At 60.1% G+C, this 22,643-nt stretch overlaps 1 protein-coding gene across 1 annotated transcript in view; it reads left to right on the top strand.

Moving 5' to 3' along the window:
• Positions 1–22,579, top strand: part of MCF2L (MCF.2 cell line derived transforming sequence like) — a 103,815-nt gene extending 81,236 nt beyond the window's left edge. Inside the window, exons 5-12 of the mRNA XM_029210492.1 lie at positions 8,351–8,441; positions 17,306–17,425; positions 19,308–19,424; positions 19,815–19,964; positions 20,646–20,770; positions 21,102–21,216; positions 22,276–22,448; positions 22,501–22,579. Coding sequence (XP_029066325.1) covers positions 8,351–8,441; positions 17,306–17,425; positions 19,308–19,424; positions 19,815–19,964; positions 20,646–20,770; positions 21,102–21,216; positions 22,276–22,448; positions 22,501–22,579 — 970 coding nt within the window. The remainder of the gene's footprint in view (positions 1–8,350; positions 8,442–17,305; positions 17,426–19,307; positions 19,425–19,814; positions 19,965–20,645; positions 20,771–21,101; positions 21,217–22,275; positions 22,449–22,500) is intronic.
• Positions 22,580–22,643: the final 64 nt, after the last annotated feature.

Raw genomic sequence — 22,643 nt, 5'->3', positions numbered from 1 at the left:
AGGGGGGACGGTCCTCACAGGACCGCCAGGGGGGTCTCAGGGGGGATGGTCTTCACAGGACCCCCGGGGGTGTCTCAGGGGGGATGGTCCTCACAGGACCCCAGGGGGGGGTGTCAGTCAGGGGAACCTCAGTCATGGAGAGGGATCAGAGCCAGTGCAGGGAGCGTGGACACCTCCTTCCAGGATCTGCTCTCGAGGGGGGTGGGGAAGTGGTCAGTGAGGGATGGAGGTGGGGCAGACGAGGTTGGGGGCAGGGAAATGGTCAGTGAGGGGCGGAGGTGGGGCAGACGAGTTTGGGGGCGGGGAAATGGTCAGTGAGGGGCGGAGGTGGGGCAGACGAGGTTGGGCGGGGAAATGGTCAGTGAGGGGCAGACGAAGTTTTCTTTTAAGATGAGGGAGATCACAGCATGTTTATGCTAATGGAAATCGCCCAATAAAAAAAGAAAGATTGACCTTTTGATTCATTTACACCTGCCACGTGTCGCCATGCAGGGCTTGGGTCCAGCACCCAGTGAATTGTGAGCGAGTCACGGAGCCGGGCTGCCGGGCTCCAGGGCCCCTCCCCTCGCGATTCTGGAGTCTGGGTCCCCCCTCCATCCACCTCTCACCCCCTCTCACCCCTCCCTGTGGCAAAACCGAAGTTTCCCAGCTGATCCTCTCTCCTGGTGAGGGCAGTCACTGGCGGCTTCCCCTGTGGGTGCCGGTGTACACAGACAAGACATGCACAGGCATACGCGTGCACTCACACACGCAAGGTCACAGGGTCTTAGGGCTGCCAACACTGAGACAGTAGGTTTCTGGCCTTTCTCTGAAGGACAGATTTAGCCGTCCCGGACGCCCTTCCACACGGCAGTCCTGCAGGATCCCTGGGGGCATCCCACCCCTACTCGCCCTGGGTTTGGAAGATAACACCGCTAGGATCACCTTGCTGCACAGCTGCCGCCCTCCCCAGCCCGGTGACGGCGCAGCTCAGGGGCTCCTAGATTACTGGATGCCGATAAGGACGCTAACTTTCCATGGACCCGGGTCAGATCACCCAGCTGCTCGGGAGACACAGGCACATCTCCCATCTGGCTTCCGTGGTGGGCCGTGTTCACCCGAGGAGAGGTGCACGCAAAGAGGTCACCCACACACGGGCGTGCATCACACACGACACACATATACACACAGGTGTGCATCACACATCACACGTGTGCACGCAGGTGTGCATCACACCACACACACGAATGCTCATACGTGCATAGGAGCAGGTGTGCACACCACACGCAAGCATGCACACCACACGCGTGCACACACGTGCCCCCACTTGGCAGTTGTATGGACTACGTGATGGGGAAAGGCAGCACGCGTGGGGATGGAGCAGGGTCGTAAATGCCGTTCTGAGGCCCCCAGCCGTGCTCGGGACACGCCTACTGCCAAGCCCTGCAGCCAGGCTGCCTCGAGCCCTGCCTCGAGCCCCTGGCAGCACCTCCTTTCTCGCTGTGGCTGTGACTCCATGTGAATTTTCAGCTGACTTTTGAATATAAGGATAGAAAATGTGGCATGAGCGTGTCCCGAGCAACTCAAACGCATACGTGAAAAATCGTTAGCTTTCACGCTCCCCACAGGAAACCACAGTCAAGCATCTCGCTCCGTCCGTGTGCAGATGCCCCCCGACAAGACAGGACAGCGCAGCCCCTTCCTGGTCGACGGCGTGTGGCAGGCGTCCTCGCAGACGGCGCCCTGCCTGTCCTGTGGCGGCTGTGCTGCAGCCTTGGGTGTGGATGGACCGGGCAGGTGAGCCCCAGCCTGTGGCCACCACCCCTCCGCCTCCTGCCGCGTGGCCCCCCACGTGGCAGGTGTGGTGCTCTGTTCTGAGGCCGGACACCTTGACGGTGATCCCGTTTGTGACAGCTCTCAGGCGCTCTGGCTGGGGGTGACCCTTCCCTGCGGCTCGCGTAATTAGCAACAGCTCTCAGGCTCTCTGGCCTCGCGTAATTAGCAAGTAAAGGGCCGTCCTTGCCGTGTGCTGTCCATTTGCTGTCCGGTGGCCTGGCTCAGCCCGTTGCCCCACGTGGCCTGAAGCTCAGGGACCCGTGCCCGCTGGGGCACCCTCTCCACAGGGGTCCTGTCTCTCTGTCCTCCCGACCTTGTTCTCCTGTGGAGCCAGAGGCCGCCCGGCTCAGAACTCTTCCTTTGTCGTAATGACGTTTCTCTGTCACCACCGTCTAGCGTGACAGCCACTGGCCACGTGTAGCCATTTAAATTGAAACTAACTAAATATCAAGGCTCAGTTCCTGGGCCGGGCTAGCCGTCCTGCAGTTCCCAGGGGCCAGTGGCTGCCATCTCGGGCAGCTCAGAAGTGGGACGTCCCCACCTGTTGGGCACGCGGCTGTGATGGGGCGGCATCCAGCTAACAGCGGCCATGCCCTTCACCTGTTGGGGGAAGGGCGAGAGACCTGCCCGGGAGGAGGGGTGCAGCCCTGCCCTGCTTGGGAACAGCGACAGGTCCCCGTGAGGGGAGCCCAGGAGGGGTGGGCGTGGGCTTGGGGAGCCCCTCCCTCGCTGCCGTCAGAGCGCCCAGGCTGCACCCAGCAGCTCGTGCACATGGGGCGTCGCCACGCCCAGAGGCCTCCTCATCTAGGGTTTCAGCTCCAGGTGCAGAGGACGTGCCTGAGGCAGCCCCGGCGCAGCTCAGGACCCACTTGCAGGGCAGGAGCCAGACGGCAGGCAGCTGGGGCTGCAGCGGCAACGTGGAGCCTCTGGCAGGTAACCAGGTAGCAGGGATTCCGGACTAGCCGAGGTGGTGCTGGCGTCTGCGTGCCCTCGGGGGAGCAGTTCACCCTGTTACAAGGAGGCGGCCAATAGTGTGTGTGTGTGCGCGCGCGTGTCTTTTTTTTTTTCATGTATTTAAGGAAGCTGTGTGCTTGGTGGGTTCTTCCCCCAACATAATTTTCTAGTTGTGGGAAAATACACCTACTTCTCGCCGTCCTAACTGTTTGTAAGTGCACAGCTCAGTGATGTTACACGCACGCAGCTGGGCAGCAGACTCCAGAATTTGGCGTCTGGTAGAACTGAAGCTCTGTCCCCGTGAAATGCTCCCTCCCCGAGCCGTGGGCCCCACCGTCCACTTTCTGTCTCCGTGAACCTGACTCCTCCAAGGACCTCGCGTGAGTGGAATCAGGCTGGATCTGTCACTCTGGGGTGGCTTATTTCACCGAGGATAGTGTCCTCAAGGTTCAGCCGTGTCGTAGCAGGTGTCAGGATCTCCTTCCTTCCTAAGGCTGAGTGATACTCCGTTGCATGGGTGGACCACATTGTGTTCATCCGTCATCTGTTGGAGAAGGCTGTGTTTTGAGATAGATGAAAATCAGTCTTTGAAAACCAGGTACATACTCCAGTTTCCTTCTGTGCCACGTGGGTCCCTGTAGACGGGGCACGGGGCTGCACGTTAACCTCTTCGTTGTCTAAGAAAGACCCTCCTACTACTGCACATGCGTCGGTTCAAACAAATCTTGAGTATGTTCACCTTGATGTTGATGTGGAAAAAATAACTCAAATATAAAGAACAAAAAATGCAAGTTTTCGGGCTCTTTGGAGAAATCCCTGTGTTTTTGTAAGAGGTGGACTGTTTCCTTTGGGTTGTGAGAACGAGGCAACAGCCCTACTGTGTGGTCAGGGCTCCCTGGCCGGCCCTGCTCTCCCTGTGTGCGTCTGACCCTGACGGGGCTGCTGTAGCCTTGAGAACAGATATGGTGCTGTTACCACGTGTGAGAGAGTTCTTTAAAAGGGTCTGACGTTTTTCTTGCCGTTGTGCTTTCTGGGATGAAAAGCTGACCAGCGTTAAGAGAACCACCTTGCACACGTGATATGATAACAGGTGCAGCTTTTGAATCACAAGAAGAGGGAAGAGACAGCCAGGAAAGAAAGGCTCAGGCTTGAATGCTCAGGGCTACGTTCAAAGTCACGGCGTTTGAACCCGGCAGGTAAGTCACAGGCAGAGAGGAAACGGTCTGTGGCATTTCGCTTACAAAAGGAAGACAGGGAAGGAAAATCTTTGTAACATTCGCAACCTCTGTAGACCAGGGTCAAAACATGGGATGCAAAGAGAGAAGAAAGGCCAAAGAAGCACAGCCAGGTGGGGAAGCAGGGGCGGTCAGGAAGGTGGGGCAGGTCCTGCCTGGACCCATTTGCTCTACAAGCCGGCTTGTGCCCCCCAACCCCCAGCTGCAGCCTCCACCCGTACCTCAGCCCCCTACCTGGCCTGCCCACCCCCTGCCCACCCCAAGGGCTGGCCCAGCCCCAGGGCCCAGCTGCTTGGCCAGGGCCCCTGGAGGAGGTGGGACCTTCTCTCCCACGGGCCCCTGGGGATGCACCGCGCTGCCACCCGCCAGGCCAGGCTGGGATGGGCGCCAGCCTGCCGGCGCCTCCTTCCCAGGCCTGCCTGGCCCGCTGCCCCCCTTGCTGGGCTTGTTTCCCCCGCCTGGTGCCAGGCTTAGCTGGCCTCTGTCAAGGTGGCCCTGAGAACGCTCACCCTCACCCCAGCCGTGGTCCTTCCCACCGGGAGCTCCGCACGGGCTGAGCGAGGCCAAGCCGGGCCTAGTGTCCCCGCCTGTCCCTGCTCTGTGACATGTTGGGTCTGAGAGCAAGGTGCAGCCACGCAGGAACTGGTCACGGTGACGCCGGGTGGCCGCGGCCTCACTGCGGGGACCCTCCCAGCCCAGCCCAGTTCCCGGGCCGCCCCATGCTGCCCAGTCCCGACGAAGGGGAGGTCAGACTGCAGCTGGCCGTGCCTCCGGCCACCCAGGGCCACCCGAGGAGCTAGCAGGCCTGGGGTGTTAGAGAGGACGCCGTGCCTGCGTGATCTCTGGGCCTTTTTTGATTGTTTGGGCCCACAGTGAGCCCATCAGCCTCACTCGGCGGCCGGGCAGCCACCCAGGGGCCCCTCCGAGCGGCTGTTGGGACTTTGCGGGCTGACGTCTGTGCGTCCACAGGGCCGCGTGTGTCCAGGGTCCCAGGGGCTTGCCCGCGTGGCTGCAGTTTCTGGATTACTTGCTCCAGTTTCCCCTACTGCCACCACCCTCAGCGCAGTCACGTCGAGGCCTGGCACACGAGGGACCCTGGGTGCTGGCCTCTTGTGCAATCTGAGCGTCAGCCACCCTCCCTCTCCCCTGGGCATGTGAGGTCACGGACGCAGGAGACGGGCAGACGGGACCCTCCTTAGAGCGGTGGAGGGCAGAGTGACGGGACCCTGGGGTGCTGAGCCCTGGCTCCTGGGGGCTGGGCAGATCACACGGCCTTGCTCTGGGGCTGCAGTCACGTGGGCAGAGGGGGCCTTGGAGGGTCCCTACGTCCTTACATAAGGTGCCTTCTGTTACGCCTGTGCACCTCTGAGCCAGCGTTCCCAAAACGTGGTCAGAGACAGGAGAGAGGCAGGGAGGAGAGCTCTCGTGGCCCCGAGCCAGGTGCTGGTGCACGGGCGTCGTCACCTTCTGCCTCTGGGGCCGCCCTGCCTGGCCCGACACAGGAGGCAGCCCAGGGGTGGGCGGGAGGGAGGGCGGCTTTATCCCACAGGGTGGACTCGGCCTGGGGGGTCTGGACTCGGAGCCAGGCCGCGGGCCCCACCCGGTCTGTGCTCCCCAGCTGTGTGACTCTGGGCAATAGACTTAGACTCTGTGTGCCTCTGGCTCATTGTGGGGAGTGAGGGAAGAATAGCCCCAGGCTTCAGTGCAGTGCCTGCCAGGAGGGGGGACCCAGGCGGGGCCTCGGCCACACCCTCCCTTGCACGACCCCACTGGGCACCTGCGGGGCTGCAGGCGGATGACCGCAGAGCTCTGGCCTGAGTGTTTTCATACACCAGGAGCCGGGAGCTGCCGGCCCGACCGCTGCCTCGCTGGGAAACCCGCCTTTCGGGACACGTTTTTGTGGATCCAGTAAATTCCTCATATTTCTCTTGAAATTCTCTTTTTAAGAGATTGTGTCGTTGGCGCCTTTGCGTCTTCATCATGTTTGTTGTCAGCACTGTCCACTGAGGTCGTTACAGACTTTTTACCGTAAGGCTTTCAAATGCACAGAGCCAGTTAAAGACCCCAAGGGACGGGGGTGGGGGTGGCAGGGGGATGTGGAAGTGACGCGGGCGGTGGGGCACGAGGCCCTGGGCCGCGTGCTCCGTGAGTGGCCAGGCCAGCGGCCCTGCTCGTGCGTGAGCGTGACAGGCCGCCGAGGGCAGCGGGGTCAGCGCAGGGGCCACAGGAGGACGTTCCGGGCCCAGAACCACAGCTGACACCCTGAGGCCTGTTGTGGAGTCACGAGGGGTGATGGGGAGGCGGGCCGCGCTCCTAGAGCTCTGTCCCGGGGGAGGGGAGACGGCTGCACAGCAGCCACCGCTGAGTAGGGCGCACGGCGGGCTTGCCGCCATCATCAGACTTTGCTCCCGCGGCAGCCCCGGAGGTGGACCCTGTTCGGGCCCCGCTTTTGCTTCTCGCTGAGTGGCCCATCCAGGTGGCGCCGAGGAATGGCCCGGCCCGGCTTGTGGTGACAGGCCCGTGTCCCCGTGTGTGGCGCCCGCGCCTGGGCTGTGCTCCTCTCGGTAGCCCCCCACGGGCGGGCGGTCTGGGGGCGCATCTCAGACCCCTGTGCTGGCGGGGCCGATGCCTGGCAGGGTGGCCGCCTGCTCAGGGCAAGCGAGTCTCCTGCACCTTAGGAAGAGTGAGATCCCGGCGGCTGGGCCTCAGACCCGGGCCGGCCCCACGGCGCAGACCGCAGGGCAGCTCCCTGTGAGACGGAGGGAGGGTGGGGCAGAGTGCAGACACAGCCTGTGGAGAAGCCGCTGTGGTCGGTGTTGTCAGGGGACCGCGTGGGACTTGTCCCCCCAGGGGAGGGGCCGCCAAGAGGGGCAGTCTCGGCAGAGCACCAGCGAGTGGACGGGACGGGGCCCGCGCGGGCGCCCGATGCGCTGCCGTCTCGCGCCGGGCTGAGCCCCGGCTCCCGTGGCCGAGGCTGGGAGGGCTCAGGAGCCCGCCTGGGGCTGCCCAGGGGAAGGCGTGTGCCCGTGACGCCAACCGAGGAGCCCCAGGCTCCTGACCGCCCCGGCTCTGCCCGCCCAGATCAGGCCCTGAGGCCGCCGTCCACGTGGATCGCCGCTGCCGGGCGTGGGGAGTGGGGCAAGGCGGCTGTGATCCCAGGTACCTGGCACTTAAGCCCGAGTGGTAAACAAAATAAAACTTCCCTCCGTGAGAGCTGAGCCTGATTAGAAGACGGTTCTGTCGGGGGCGCCGTGTCGGCCTGGCTGTGCGCACTCTGACGTCTGTTTGTGCTTTTACCCGGAAGTCCTGTGCCGTCTGTGGAGCAGGTAACGCTGAACGGGTGGAGCCTTTCACCATCGGGTGCGCTGACACACAGTCAGCGGCGCGCACGCTCCCGCGCAGGCGTGGCTCTGTGTGTCCATCATCGGTGTTGCTCCGAGACGGAGCACTTGGGCTGTTTCAGCTGTGGCTTTTGTTACATAATGTTCCCAGCAGGCAGAGCACCGCTGCCAGCCACGTAGTTTATACGTGTCCCGTGTATTTCTGGTTTTCATTTAAACCGTTGGTATGTTCGGAGACGTGGAAATTAGCAGTTCCAGTCGGAGCCTCGGCCTGCTCGCTCATTCCTCCGCGCCGACTGGCTGGCGTGGGCACTGCCGCCCTGCAGCTGGCTCACGGTGGCGGGCTTGTCCAAGGGGAGAAGCCTCCTGGTCTCCGCAGTGACTCAGACGCCGCGTCAGGCTGTGGGGACGGGGCTGTCGTCACCGGTGCTCAGCGTCTTTCTCTCAGATGCTGCTGCTGCGAGGAGCCTCATCTTGTCTCCCGTCCCCAGCGGATGCTCGTGCACCTCCAGGCGCCTCGAGGCTTTTCTCCCCGAGCTGTGGCCGTGCCTTCAAGCGCGATTTTGTGTCGTGGATGAACTCGGGGACCCCAGATGCTGGGACTAACGTGACGTGTGGGTCATAGGCTCACTGTGAAGGGCTGGGCCGGCCGGTCCACTTGCAAGGCAAGATGACCAGCTCTGACTGGAACAGCTGGGCTCCAGGAAGCATGGGCCCTGCCTACCTCTCTGTGCCGTGAGCTGGTTGGTGTCAGGCTGGGAAATAAACAACACAGAGTCTGTCCGTCCGTCTCGGGTCAGAGCGAGCCCTGGAAGGTGCCCGCGAGCTCAGGGAAGCCCTGCAGGTGGCTCAATGCTGTCCTGGCACGCGGCGCCCCTGGCAATGTGTGGAGCAGGCTGAGGGCCACAGGAGGAGCCGGTTTGCCCCGAGCTCTTCCTGGAGATGGACGGCAGGGCAGGCCCATCCTCCGGCGGCGCACTGAGCGCGGCTCTCTCCTCCTTTCAGCCTGCAGGATGCTGGCATCGGGTTCATCCTGGTCATAGACCGCAGGCAGGACAAATGGACCTCGGTCAAGGCGTCCATCCTGAGAATAGCGGTAAGTGTCGGTAACCGCGCGCGTGCCCCCCACCCCCTCCTCCTGGGCGGGTGACGCGGCCTTTCCTGCCGGCTGGCACTTTGGGTGCTGGCCTGTGCTGCTCGGTGGGGCACCAGCTCGGAGCACCAGCCTGGGGCCTGGGGCAGGGCCAGCCACACCTTCCTGGGTTCCTCGAGTTGCGAGCACAAGTGTGTGTGCACGTGTGTGCATGTCTGTGCACGTGTGTGTGCATGCCTGTGTGTTCTCAAGTGGGTTATCACTCTCGGGGGCTGTGTTATAACTTGAAAACCATCTCCCCAGCTGGTTTGTCTCTGACGCTGAGTATGTGAGATGCTCAGGACACACCGTGCAGTCATTATTGAGGGAAACCTTCTGGCTACAAGTTTGGGGATTACATTGAATAGCTTCTCCTATGTGACTTTCTCCTTCTAAACGGGCTGTTTCTTCTTTAGTCTTACGACTAAGGCAGACTAGTAGCCGTCCTTGGTGGCCCTCATGGCCACGTGGAGACCCTCCTGGTCCGCAGACTGCAGGCGGAAGAGCCGCTGGTCTGCACTGCTGCTGTGCTGTTTTTAGCCGCGGGAATAGCTGAAGTCAGCAGAAAGCCCCCAGTCTTATTTTCGGCGGCGGCTTGGCCGGGCTCCCGAGCTGGGTGCGGAGCGCTTCTCCCCGGCTGAGTTTCACCCACCCCTGCCTCCCCACAGCCAGAGGACCGGGAAGTTTGCTGCTCTGCAGGCAGAGTGACCCTGACCGACCCCCAGTGGGGGGACGGTCCCCCAGGCTCTTGCTCTGGGTCTTGTTCTGGCCTCTGAGGGGCTGTTGCTGTGCTGGGGTCTGGATGTGGCCGGAGAACTGATCCGTCCTCCCGGCTGCCTCATTACTTCCTCTGAACAACGCTTCAGGCTCAGGATCTGCCCCGACGCTCACGACCGACAGGGTCCTGCAAACCCGTCCTGGGGCTGCCCGGTCCCCGCTTCGTCCTCCTGACAAAGCGACTCCCCCACCGCCCTGCCCCTGCTTCCCGTCCCCACCAGGCACGCATTCTCTACATCACCATTTGTCTGCAACAAATCAAAACACTTGAGGATGTTTCAAAAGAAGCGTATTCACGTAGTGTATAAATGTTTCATCGTCAGCTTTCCTTTGTTTTTAAATCCTTAGAAGCTCACAGAGGACTTTGATGTGCCACCACCAGTTCACAGCCAGCATGTCCATTTCATTATTTTAAATTTTAAAATAAATTTGCGCGTGACGTCACCTGACAGCCCAAATTAAGGATTAAATTGTAAAAGCCACTTGGGTCAGATGCACAAAGGACTTAACAACACATTTTTCTTGAATCAATAACTCAGTAAATTAGTCCTGAGCTGGCGGCCAAGAGGTTTCCAGTCAAGTGTGTTGCTGTTTTAAAAGGTAACACTGTTATAATAACATTTTCGAATCCAGTAATTTGCCCAGTTCTTTTGCGTTTGTCTATCAGTGGTTTGAACCACCGCTCGGGCACGTCGTGGTGTGCACGGGCGTCTGAGTCAGGGGCTTTGCCGTGATGGTCACGGGCATCCCCGTGGGGTCCAGGCCTTGCCACACGCCACACCCTGGGGGGCCCTCACCCAGAGCCAGGGTGACTGCCACTCATCCCTCCTTACCCGCCCCTAGCGCCCGCCCCCCAAAACCCTGGAGCAGGACTGCGCTCAGTCCCTGCCTGGCCTCCCTTCCTGGGAGGATACCCTCATTCTCTGTTTGCACGCCATGGGCCCTCGAGGCCACGGCCAGCCCCATCCGCCTTCGTGTGGCCGGCACCCAGCCCGGGCCCGGGCGAGACAGGAGCGCTGTGAATATCTCTCAAGCTGATCAGCCACTCCTGGTCAGATAATAAGAGATTCTCCAAATGCAGTATTGTTTTCTAAGAAACAGATACATTATTTTTAAAACCTGAGTAGTCATCGAGATCGCCAGTGGCCCAGGGTAGACCCGTGTAGGGTCAGGCTCTCCCGTGGCCGAGCATAAACATAGCTTTACTCTTCATCCAGTTGTTTGGTTGGTTGGTTGGTTGGTTGGTTGGTTTTTTGTGGCTGCATTGGGCTTCATTGCTGTGCACGGGCTTTCTCTAGTTGCGGCGAGCGGGGGCTACTCTTCGATGCGGTGTGCGGGCTTCTCATTGCGGTGGCTTCTCTTGTTGCGGAGCACGGGCTCTAGGAGCGCGGGCTTCAGTAGTTGTGGCTCATGGGCTCAGTAGTTGTGGTGCGCGGGCTTAGTTACTCCACAGTATACGGGATTTTCCCGGACCAGGGCTTGAACCCATGCCCCTTGAATTGGCAGGCGGATTCTTAACCACTGCACCACCAGGGAAGTCCCTTCATCCAGTTTATAATGAGATGAATTTTTGAAGAGAGCTGGCTCATCTTCAAAACATTGTGAAAATCATAACTGAAAAGTTAGGGGCTTCCCTGGTGGTGCAGTGGTTGAGAGTCCGCCTGCCGATGCAGGGGACGCGGGTTCGTGCCCTGGTCTGGGAAGATCCCACGTGCCGCGGAGCGGCTGGGCCCGTGAGCCGTGGCCGCTGAGCCTGCGCGTCTGGAGCCTGTGGTCCACAACGGGAGAGGCCACAGCAGTGAGAGGCCCGCGTACCGCAAAACAAAAACAAAAAAAAAGTTAGAGTTTTCATGTTTGCACTGATTCTTATACAATAAAAATATAAATTTTTCTCCTGTAAGCCTTAAGGTTCCCCAATACTGCCTTGGAACTGCCCAGAAGTTAGCACTTTTCAGCAGAATGGTCAGAAATTCTCTTTGAACTCCAGTGGTTTTTGTTACAAGAATTCACTGATCGTATTAATGCCAAAAGTTCTATTTATATATTCAACACATTTATTGAGACCTTAATGTGTGCCTGGCACGGTAGGAAGTGCTGGGGACAGGGGAGCATAGCAGGAAATGTGTAGACTAGTGGAGTGCAGGTGGCTGACATCGTGACCAGATGCCGGACACACACACAGGGCACCGGAGATGGGCAGGGAGGTCACAGGGGGCCGGGACACTGCGAGCCCGGCCTTGCCGCTCCTGGTCTGTGCCCCTCTGAGCTAGGTGCGGGGTCCGCGCTGCACCCTGGCTCTGTGGTGGGGACACAGCTGGCACCTTGTCCCCGTGCAGGGGAGCGGGAGGGGGCAGAGCTGGTCCACAACGCCATCCCCCGCTGTGGACCTGGACCGCCAGCCTCGCTGGCCTTTGCTTTCATCCAGGGGAGCTTGGGGGAGAAGACCAGCTGGCTTCAGCTGGGCCAGAGCCCTTGAGGAGGGGACATCTGTTGGCACCGGCCCAGCCTGAACGATTCTACCACGGCCCCGGGCCGCAGGCAGAGAGGCTGTTGATCCAAACACGTTTGGCCGCCCGAGTGAGCCTGGGCGCTTACATAATGCGCTGAAATTTGGGGCTATTTTAAGCCGCCATGTGTGCTGTCTCATGAGCTGAGATTTCTGTACTTCGGGGTGTTCTTTTCCCTTTTTTTGGATGCCTTTACCTCAGCTTGGAATAGAAAAATAAGGCATTGGAGGGTCCAAAGTCCAGTGTCGCTAAAATCAGACTTGCTGTATCCCCATCAAGAGCAGAGCCCGCGGCAGCTCACCGGGTGTCAGTTTGATGTGCGTGTCTGCCTGTCACAGTTCACAGTCACAACCCACGGATGAGACCCAAAGCTGAGAGCTCGAACATTGCTCTTTGCCCAACAGTTGGATCAAGGTTTGGACCGTCCTCGGATGGATGTATCTTTCATAAAATACCGTGTATACTCTTCTGGGATTCCATTTAAAATTGAACCCCCTTTTTCTAAACTACAGGAGTCTGTGGAGGAGTTGGGGGGCAGCTGGGGGCGCGGCAGCAGAGGAGCAGAGGCTGCTGACCTGTGTCTGGAGCCAGCCTGGCTCAGCTGAGTCCGTACCCTAGAGCACACCTTGAAGGAAATCCCAGTGAGAGTTGTTTCTAGTCTGCGTGGGGCAGAGCTCGTTTTTGCTTGTAAAGCCTATGCCTTCTGTGTGCAGAAAAGGTACAAAATGAAGTATCTGAAGGATTTTTAGGGCATCCGGTAAATATTCCAAATGTAGCCAAATAACATTGTCCTAAACCACGCTGGTGACTTCCTACTGTGCGCTAGTTACTAGAGGTCTAAGCGCAGCTTGTGAGCACCTATAGCGGAGGGAAGGCGGGAGCAGAGCGAGCTCCAGGAGGGCTTCCCGCCTGAGGTGACCCTGCCGAGAGCTGGGAGGGGAAGGAGGCCTTGTCTGGGCAGAGGGGTGGTGATCCGCCCCTCGGAACACAGACGGGAAGGCGGGGGGCCAGGGCATGGCTCCTTCCGAGGGGCCTGGGGCGCAGGGGGTGGAACACAGGTCACCGAGGGGGTCGGGTCATAGCACCGCTCTGGCTGAGGATAACGCACGGACTGGCCCCTTGGGAGGCCAGCGCTGACTCTTGAAGAGCTGCGACTTCTAAAATAAGTATCTCAGCAGAGCTGCTCTGTGGAGGGGACAGGGCGCCTCCAGCCCTGGGCTGTGCGTGGAGATGCCTTCATGCAGCTTCCCTTAAACTCACCTGCACTGCCGGTGGAGACTGGGCTTCAAAGGGCCGAGGCCGCCTACGGATGGGGTCGGCGGCTGGGGGTCCGAGTCCAGGCCGGTGGGCAGTGCAGGTCCACACAGAATGTTCTGGGGGAGGACAGCTCCCCTGATGTGGGGAGTATTTGGCCTCATGATCGTCCTCTGATCAAAGAGATGCCCTTCCCACCGAGTTCTTCAGTGTCTTTTCCATAACGGTGTTTATGGCGGTCTCCACGCTGTCCACCAGGAGGTGGGGGGGTCTTAGACGGCCCCATCCTCAGTGCTCACACACAGCCTGCATGGGAGCCACCCTGGGAGCGAGGGGAGGCCTCGTCTCACGTCAGCCTCTCTGATTCAGACCCTAGGGTTTTCATCTGTTGGCACTGAGACACCAAGTTTCAAGTCTATATTCATCACACAAACTTGTGTTTTTTGACTGCTATCAGACAAATATTATTGGTCAGGGTTTGGCTGCTCTGTTTGAAGTCAAGTGTATAGTCAGCCTGGGTAAATGTGACTTCGAGCAAAACTTAAGAAAGTAACATGCACTTGGGGAGTGTTTTCAAACCCCGTTCCCTGAGGCACTGGGGTTCCACAGAGCTTCTACTGCGTTCCACTGCATTTAGCTGTTTTGTAACTGTAGGTGACGTCTTTGCATTGTATAAGGCTCTTAGAATATTAATTCAGAAGCCAGCCTCTTTCTCTGCCTCCAGATTACACTTTAATGGTCCTCGCACCGTCTCTCTGTTGCTCAGCCAATGAAGGTCAGCCTCAGGAAAGAAACACTGCTGCTTTCAGGTTATGTAGGAACTACCATAATCACTTGATTACTGAGTAAGTTACAAACAGATGTTACTTTATAGCCTTCGTCCCAAACCTGCCATCGAGTCACTCTATTTTTATTTATTTATTTATTTATTTTTGGCCGCGTTGGGTCTTCGCTGCTGCGCGCGGGCTTTCTCTAGTTGCGGCGTGCGGACTGCTCATTCTGGTGGCTTCTCTTGTTGCGGAGCACGGGCTCTAGGCGCGCGGGCTTCAGTATTTGCGGCACGTGGGCTCAGTAGTTGCAGTGCACGGGCTCTAGAGCGCAGACTCAGTCGTTGCGGCGCACGGGCTTAGTTGCTCCGCGGCACGTGGGATCTTCCCGGACCAGGGCTCGAACCCGTGTCCCCTGCATCGGCGGGCAGATTCTTAACCACTGTGCCACCAGGGAAATCCCATAGTTACTGTATTTTTTAAATAAAGTTTTTGTTTTGGAATTTCCCAGAGCTTTTCATACAGATGTTTGACTCCAAGGGCGAGAAAATTAATTTGCAGCTATAAATTATGATTTAATTTATAGTTGTGTGTGTCTCATTGAAGTGTTCCCACTGGGCTGGGATCTCACAGTTACTCTCTTCAATATAAAGACTCAATCATTTAGAGACACGGAAAGACTGAAGCAGAGGACAAGAAGGGGACAGTCTTCTCCATGTTGACGGGACGGTGAGCACAGCTGGTGCCCCTCCTCCCGGGATGGGGTGGGCAAGTCCCCCACCCTGGGTTTCCTGGCCACCTGCCCTGAGTGGACCTCAGTGAAGGACAAGGGCTCGTGTTACCTTGTAAGCTCACACCACAGCAGCTGTGAGGTGCGAATCAGGGCAATAGAACCGGGCTGAAGGCTAGAGAAGTGTGACTCGGTGCCGCCTCCAGAAAGAGACGCTGAAGGCGGTTTTCCTGAGGTAGTGGACGCCGGTCTCACGCCTGGTGGGGGGGCTACACGGCCCTCTTTCTGATGGGGACCCAGAGCCCCCCCGTCAGGCTGCCCACCTTCTCGTCTCTGTCCACAACACTCAGCGGGCACCTGCTCAGGTGCTGGCACGGGGGACACGCAGTCCTGCCCTCCAGGGCTGTGACGGTGACACCCGGACACGTTAGGGACTGTGGGGCAGGCGTGCAGGGGCTGCAGGGGGGAGGGGTGCAGGGGGGAGGGGCGGCAGGTGACGGAGGGGCAGCAGGTGACGGAGGGGCGCAGCGGGGAGGGGCGGCAGGTGACGGAGGGACGCAGCGGGGAGGGGTGCAGGCGGGACGGGCGGCGGGCGATGGAGAGGCGGCAGGTGTAGGGCAGGTGCGGCCAGGCTGGAGACAGGGTGTGGAGTCACAGTGGTGACCAGCACTGTGTGCTGGTGTGCAGAGAGGCTGGGAGGTGGGGTTGAGGTGCGGGAAAGCTCAGCTTCCAGGCGGCCGCGTGCTGGGGCAGAACACACCTGAGCAGACGTCTGGGGGGCTGTGGTTGACTCGCGGGGTGAAGATCAATAGAGGGGATTGAGGTCGGGCTCCTTGAAGGGCCAGGACCCCGCCGTGGCCTGGTGAGGGTGGCTGGAGATCAGGCGCGTGGCGGCCTGGGCGGGAGGGCAGGAGGGATACAGGGAGCAGGTGTGCATCGGCCACAGGAACGGGATGGCGAGATCCAGCCCGAAGATGTGAGTCGTGTTTGGAGACAGAGGACGATGGGGCAGGGCTCCTGGGCAGACACGGAGGCTGAGCGCTCGCTGCTGGGATTCAGGGTGGCCGCCCCGATGCGGTGGGAGGGGGGGCCCTGGGGCCGCGGGGCCACGGCCTCGCTGTGTCCGGTTCGGGGACGGGATAGCGGAATCCTCAGACGTGGGGCCAGGCTCCCGGGGCCTCCCTGACCCACCAAGGCACCGGGCAGGTGTCCAGGTGCGGAGGCTGGGGAGGGCGTGCGAACCACGTCGGGGGGTCGGGGAGCCGCGGAGTCGGGGAGGGGGCGCCACTGGCCGTGTTCAGGACTCTGGGCTTGTTCGCGGCCAGGCGGGGACTTGTGTGGATGTTCTGGGCGGGGGCTGTCGTGGTCAGCTGACATCTCGAGAGGGTCCCAGCGCTTCTGTGGGGAACAGCGGGGCAGCATCAGGTCAGGGCCGCCGGCAGGAGTGACACTGGCCGGGGAGCCCTGAGCCTGAGCGCCCAGTCCCAGTGGCCTCTCTTTCTCCTCCTTTTTCTCTCACTTGAGGGACCGGTTCTCAGACTGAGGCCACCGGGTGCGGCCCCAGGGCCCTGGGCAGGCAATGCCCCTGTCTCAGCTTCAGTCAGGAGCAGGGCTCTGAACACTGCCTGGGCGGCAGAGAGCTCGGCCTCCAGGACGGTGCGGTGAGGAAGGTGCTTTGTTATCCCCATTTGCACATGGGGAGACCGAGGCACAGAGGTTAACTTGTCCAAGGTCAGGCACCTCGTACGCAGAGCTTACGTGAATGTGCGAATCTGCTCACGTGACCATATCTGCTACGGGTGTGCGCCTGGGTGTAAGCTTATCTTTAGCTCTGTTTTAGGTGATGCGTGTGTATGTGTGTGTGTGCGTGTGTGTGTGTGTGTGTGTGTGGCTTTGTCTTTATTGCACAAGTGTCTTAGTTTCCTGGGGCCGTCATAACAGATACCATAGACCACAGAGGGGCTCAAACGACAGGAATCTCCTGTCCCCCGAGTCTGCAGGCAGAAGTCTGAGATCACGGTGTCGGCAGGCTGGTCCCTCTGCGGCTGTGGAGGGGTGTCTCTCCGTGCTCCCCCAGCGTCTGGTGGCCTCTGGACACCCTCAGCCATGGTAGCCCCTGTCTCTACATCCATCCTCACACGGCGTCCCCGTGGGTCTCTATGCCCAAATGTCCCCTTTGTATTTATAAGGACACAGTCATGTCCGGTCATGGGCCTGCCCTGATGACCTCATCTTAACTCGGTCGCCTCTGTGAAGACCCTAAAGACATTCTGAGCCACTGGGGACGTGGACTTCAAAATAAGAATCTGGGGGCACCAACTCAGCCTTAACAAGAGGTCAAAGCTCGTTTTTTTACAGTTTATTTTTTATTTTATTTTTAAAATTTTTATTGCAATATAGTTGATTCACAGTGCTGTGTTAGTTTCAGATGTGCGGCAAAGTGACTCAGTTATACGTACACATACATATCCACCTTCTCCTTTTACATCCTCTTCCATGATAGGTTCTCACAAGCTCCCCAGAAGGCCAGAGCTTTTGCCCGTGAAGTTGATAAGCAGCACAGCATAGCTGTGCCAAGCAGTGTGACTTCTGTGCTTTTCTGTAAGAAATGGTGATGCTCTAACAGTGCAGTGTCTGTAACCATTTCCACTTCAGTCTGACGTTGGCGTGTTGGAAACGCCCGCTCTGGTGGGCTGGTCCTCCCCGTTGGGACCGAGGGCCGCTGCGGGCGTGGGGACCCGGCTGGCAGCCGTGCTGCCCGCAGACAGAGCCGCAGCCCTCTGTCCCCTGCAGGCATCCTTCCCAGCAAACCTCCAGCTTGTCCTCGTCCTGCGCCCAACGGGATTTTTCCAAAGGACGCTCTCTGACCTCGCCTTCAGGTTCAACAGAGATGACTTTAAGATGAAGGTACCGGTAAGTGCCCACCTCCTGTGAGGAGCGGCCCGGCTCCACCTGGGCACGGGGGCGAGGGGGCCAGGGAAGTGGGTGTGAGCGACCCCCAGCTGCAGAGGGACCCCTGTCTCGCCTTCTCACTCCGGCCAGCACAGGGCAGCCCCTTTAAAGGCAGAGGTTGCAGGGATCCCTTAGAAGCTGTGCCCCCAGGAAGCCTGCGTCCCCCCAGGGAGGCCGGCCCACGTTGAGCCAGGTACCCAGAGCAACCCAGTTGGAAGGGGTTGCCCGGCAACGCGCCCGTTACCAAGAGGACAGAGCCCACCCCCAGCACCTTAGAACCTCTCCAACAAGACCAGCCAGGTTTCTCTTGGAATCTGAGAATCCCGGTGTGGGTCACCGTCCCCGAGGTTGTCCCCTGCTCTCTGTGCTCAGGACAGAGGGTGCTTTGCTGGCCGGGGCCAGGTGTGTAGGCCACACTCAGCGGCCCTAGACCTCAGGCTCCAGGGTTTGAGGGGAAGGGGGTGCACCCGTTTTTGTAGCATCAAAAGCCTTGGTTTCTGACGCTGGGGACAGGGGTCTGTGCTCCCCAGCCCGCAGCCCGGCCCTCCCTCCGCCGAGCCATCTCCTGGGCACCAACGTCTCAGGGACCCTGTGAGGCGGTGACATTTGCCCATATTTGGCGAGTGACCCTCGCTAACAAGAGACCCCGGGTCAGAGGAAACAAGGCTGGGGTCCCACCCTAAGTGCGGTGGTTGCCCTGCACGTGGCCCCATGGGGCTGAGCCCGTGAGTTCTCAAAACGCGGTTTCACAGAATTCATCGCCAGCATCTCCTGTTCCCTGGCCCATTTTGGATCATTCTTTAGAATTAGAGAAGCATCATCTCGGGAAGGCTGCTGCTACAGTGTGTCCACGTCAGTGTGCTGGTGCCTGTGCTGACCTCGGTGCTAAGTAGAAAACATCCAGAGGGGCGGTGTGTTCTCGCCTTTTCTGTCGTGGTTCAGTAGACGCGAAGCAGGTAGAAGTCACGGAGGAAGAGCGTTAGGTCCTTGGATAGTGGACCGACCCGTCCCTGGTCCTGTTGGCGTGAATCAGGCTGACCTGGGGGAACGGCCTTGCCGGACGGCAAAGAGAGACCAGATACCTCCGCTGAGAACTGCCATCGTAGCCTGTTCTTAAGTGAAAGTTATGCCTCAGTCGGGGGGCCTCACGTGGGCCCCCGACGGCAGGGCAGGTGGTCCTCCGGGTCTCGGTGGCACCCTGACCTCCCACATCGGGATACAGTTGACCTGGGACGTGTCAGGTGTCCCCTCGGCCCCCAGCGAGCTCAGAGTTTAATAAAACACGAGGTGGTGTCGAGTGGCGCGTGGGCTGAGCCTCCCAGGACCTCGGCAGCAAGAACTGACAGCTTGCAAAGCAAAGGCTGTATTTTTATCCAGGCTCATGGATGGAATGACCTCAAAAGGACAAGAGCAAGATAGGAAGTAAAACTCATCCATGTGGAAGAGCCTCCGGGGCCACCTGTTCTCCCCAAAGGCAGCTGTGCCGTGCTGGGCACCTACCCCCGCCCCCGCGCAGCCTCCCGGTCTCAGCAGGAATGCGGACAGACCCGCGGCTTTGGGGTCCGTGCGGCTCCGTTAGCACAAGGGCCCCCTCACCCATCAGATGCCCGGTGTCGGCAGCGTGCCCGGCTCCATCCAGGTCTTTGCTCGACCCCAGCAGCGGTCGTCTGGTGAGACCGGTCATCGTACACTCGTTTCACGGATGGGAGAGCCGAGGCCCAGGGGGCGCCGCGCCCTGCCCTCTGTGGAGGAGCCGGGAGACGCCTTCTGTCCACGCCTGCCTCGGCCCCTCCGTCTGCGTGTGCGGGGCGCTCTGCTTACGGGCGGCTCTCATCCTCCCCAGGTCATAATGCTGAGCTCCGTCCCGGAATTACACAGTTACATTGACAAGTCCCAGCTGACCGAGGACCTGGGCGGGACACTGGATTACTGCCACTCCAGGTGGCTCTGCCACCGCACAGTGAGTCCCTTGCATCCTCCGTAAGCACAGTCAATCCAGCAGAGCTGCTTTTGCCTGAAGGTGCTGCCTGTTCCAAAGACCTCTTCCCGTTTACCCGGGTTTTCTCCCCAAGAATGAGCAGGTGGTCTCAGTGGACTTTAGTCATCCGAAGGAGTAACGTGAGTCATGAGTCGGGAGTGGCTTTCTTGGGCTCAGGACAGAAAAGAAAAAAAGAAAAGTGCGAGCTGGGTTCTCGGCACTCACCCTCCGAGGAGGGTGCAGAGCCCGTGTTTGTGAAGGAGCCGAGGCTGAGGCGCAGGCGGGAAGACGGGCTGGGCTGCGGCCAAGCTTCCAGGCGCAGGAGGCCGCGGTGCGTCAGCGGCTTCGTGATGGTGCTTTCCTCCCCACCAGGCGATAGAGAGCTTCGCCCTCCTGGTTAAGCAGACAGCTCAGATGCTGCAGGCCTTCGGGACCGAGCTGGCCGAGACGGAGCTGCCCAACGACGTACAGTCCACGAGCTCCGTGCTCCATGCCCACACGGAGAAGAAGGACAGGGCCAAGGTGCGTGCGCAGGCGGGGTGGTGCAGGGAGGGGCGTCAGATAAGTGGAGCCTGGGAGGCTCCCGAGCTGGCTGCCCTGCAGGGAAGCTGAACCTCCCTTCCAAGCAACGTCTCTGGTTGGGCCCTGCCGTCCTGCTGCCGGGCCCTGCTGATCAGGGCAATGAGACAGCATCCCCGGCGCCCCCGGGAGAGGGGGGCGGACTCGGACGCCTGAGCCCGACCAAGTGGTCATGGCACACAACCGGCTTCCTGGTAAACGCGATCGGGGCTGTGCCTCTGAGGCCGCCGCGCGATTCGGGCTTTGAGTTAGTGGAGGCCGTGACCCACTGCTGGTGCTTGGGGGCCGCCCCCTACCCGTCCAAGAGAGCCCTCACCCCGTTCGGCCCCCGGCGGCGGGCCGTGGGAGGAGACACCGGGGGTCTGGTTTCCTGTTACCCTGTCCGGTCCCACTGCCTGGGAGACCCGTAACCCTAGCCCTTCCCCGTTCACGGTGGGAGCGCCTCCCCAGCACTGCTGGGCGGTCAGCAGAGGGTCTGGGGGACAGGCGGAGGCCACCGTGTGCCCACCTTATTGTCGTCACCTTCACGCTCCCCTGCGGGGCCGGGCGCCACGGAGCCCACCGCCGGGGGCCAAGCCCAGGGCCCGGCGGCCTGGGGTGATGGGCGGCGCGCTCTTCCCACAGGAGGACATGAGGCTGGCGCTGGACGAGGGGCGGAGCGTCCTGGAGAGCATCCGGGAGCCGCTGGCCCGGGGCCCGGAGCAGAGCCCGAACCAGGACCAGCTGGACAGTCAGAGCACCGTGCAGAGGTGAGGCCGGGGCCGGCGGGGTCAGGGCGGCAGCACGTGACCTGCAGGCGCAGAGGCCGCTCACCGCTTCCTCGTCCCCTGAGCTGAGGTTGTGAATGGTAGGCCCAAACGGCCACGTCTGCACTTTTAAAACAACACACTCAGCACAACCACCCGCCCCAGGCGGCTCCGAGAGACCCAGGGCGTCGAGGGCAAGGGCAGGGCCCTGGGGGGACACAGACCCCGGCCCCCCGAGCCCTCCGATGTGCCCCCTCGCGTGTGGAGGGCAGACCGAGCGCCCCGCCCGCTTGGCGCTGCAGGGGCCCAGCACGGCTGCCGTCCCCTCTCGCAGGCTCCTGGCCCAGCTGAGTGAAACCGAGGCCGCCTTTGATGAGTTTTGGGCAAAACATCAGCGAAAACTGGAGCAGTGCCTGCAGCTCCGGCACTTCGAGCAGGACTTCCGAGAGGTGAGAGGCCGGGGCTCGGGGGGCCTGCGGGTGGGCGCCCGGCACTGCGGCTGCGGAAGGCCGCTGACAGCGCGCCGTGAGAACTGGCTCGTCAGCCACGCGGAGCCTCACGGGGCCGCGGGATTGGCTTGGACTATGTGAGCGATGAGTAAACCATTGCAGACGAAGGTCGTAGAAACTCTGTCCCGCCCCCTTCATCCTTCTCCATCACGGTTGTTTTAGCTGTTCTGGTTCCTTTGCCTTTCCGTGTAAATTTAAAATAATCTCGTCTACGAGACAAGATTTGCCTATGAGAAAATCCTGCTGGGGCTCTGTCAGGAATTGTGTTGAACCTGTACCTCAATTTGGGGAGAATCAGCACCTTTACTGTGCCAAGTCCTCCACTCAGTGAACGCGTACGTCGGTCCATTTATTTAGATTTTCTTAGATTTCTTTCACCAGTGCTGTGTGGTTTGCATGAGTTCAGTACGTGTTTTGTTTGATTTACGTGTACATATTCCGTTTCTTAAGCAATTGTAGATGGTGTTGTATTTTTAATTTCGGTGTCCATGTGCTCATTGCTATCTATGGAAGTACAGCTAGGTTTTTGTATATTTATCTCGTCTCCTGAAACCTTGCTGAACTCAATCTGGGAGTCGTTTGGTAGAGTTTCGGGGTTTCTCCACATAGACGATCAGGTCATGTGCAACAGAAATGGCTTGATTTCTTCCTGTTTGATCTGTATGTTTTTATTTGTTTATTTTTTAAATTGTTTGCCCCGTTGCCCGGAGAGAGCTTCCACCACTCGCGTAACGTTAGTGAGGGCGGGCGTCCCTGCCCTGCTCCCAGTCTCACGGGGAAGGTGTTTCGCCGTCATTACGCCTGTGACGTCGGCAGTGGGGTCGCTGTAGAGGTTCCTTCTCAATTCGAGGAGGTTTCCCTCTGGCACTGCTTCTGAGAGGGGTCCGGGCCCCCGCCCCGCCCGCCCCGTTTCTGCGGCATATCCCCCCCTCCTTCTTCTCGGCCGTGGCTCTTCTCACTGCTCTCCCTGCCTGGTCTCTCACCCCCACTCCGTCGCAGGTCAAAGCCGCCTTGGACGTGTTGGCCCAGAAGATCACGACCTTCACCGACGTGGGGAACAGCCTGGCGCATGTGCAGCACCTCCTGAAGGACCTCGCCAGCTTCGAGGAGAAGTCCAGCGTAAGAAGGGACGTGGGCGGCAGGCGCGCGGCGGCCTGGGGACGCTGTGCTCAGTGTCACCGTCCCCGCATAGGCCCCCCTCCCTGCCCTGAGCCCCGTGGGCAGGGGGAGGGGCGGCTACCTGGCCCACTCACCCCCACTGACCCCCGTCCCACCACCACTGACCCCCGTCCCACCCCACTGACCCCCGTCCCACCCCCGCTGACCCGTCCCACCCCCACTGACCCCCGTCCCACCTCACTGACCCC

The sequence above is a fragment of the Monodon monoceros genome, unplaced genomic scaffold (genome assembly GCF_005190385.1).
Source record: "Monodon monoceros isolate NGI ecotype Baffin Bay Population unplaced genomic scaffold, NGI_Narwhal_1 Super_Scaffold_8, whole genome shotgun sequence".
Classification (NCBI taxonomy): Eukaryota; Metazoa; Chordata; class Mammalia; order Artiodactyla; family Monodontidae; genus Monodon; species Monodon monoceros.
The sequence above is the reverse complement of the archived record's forward strand: the minus strand, read 5'-3'. Positions and strand labels throughout refer to the sequence as shown.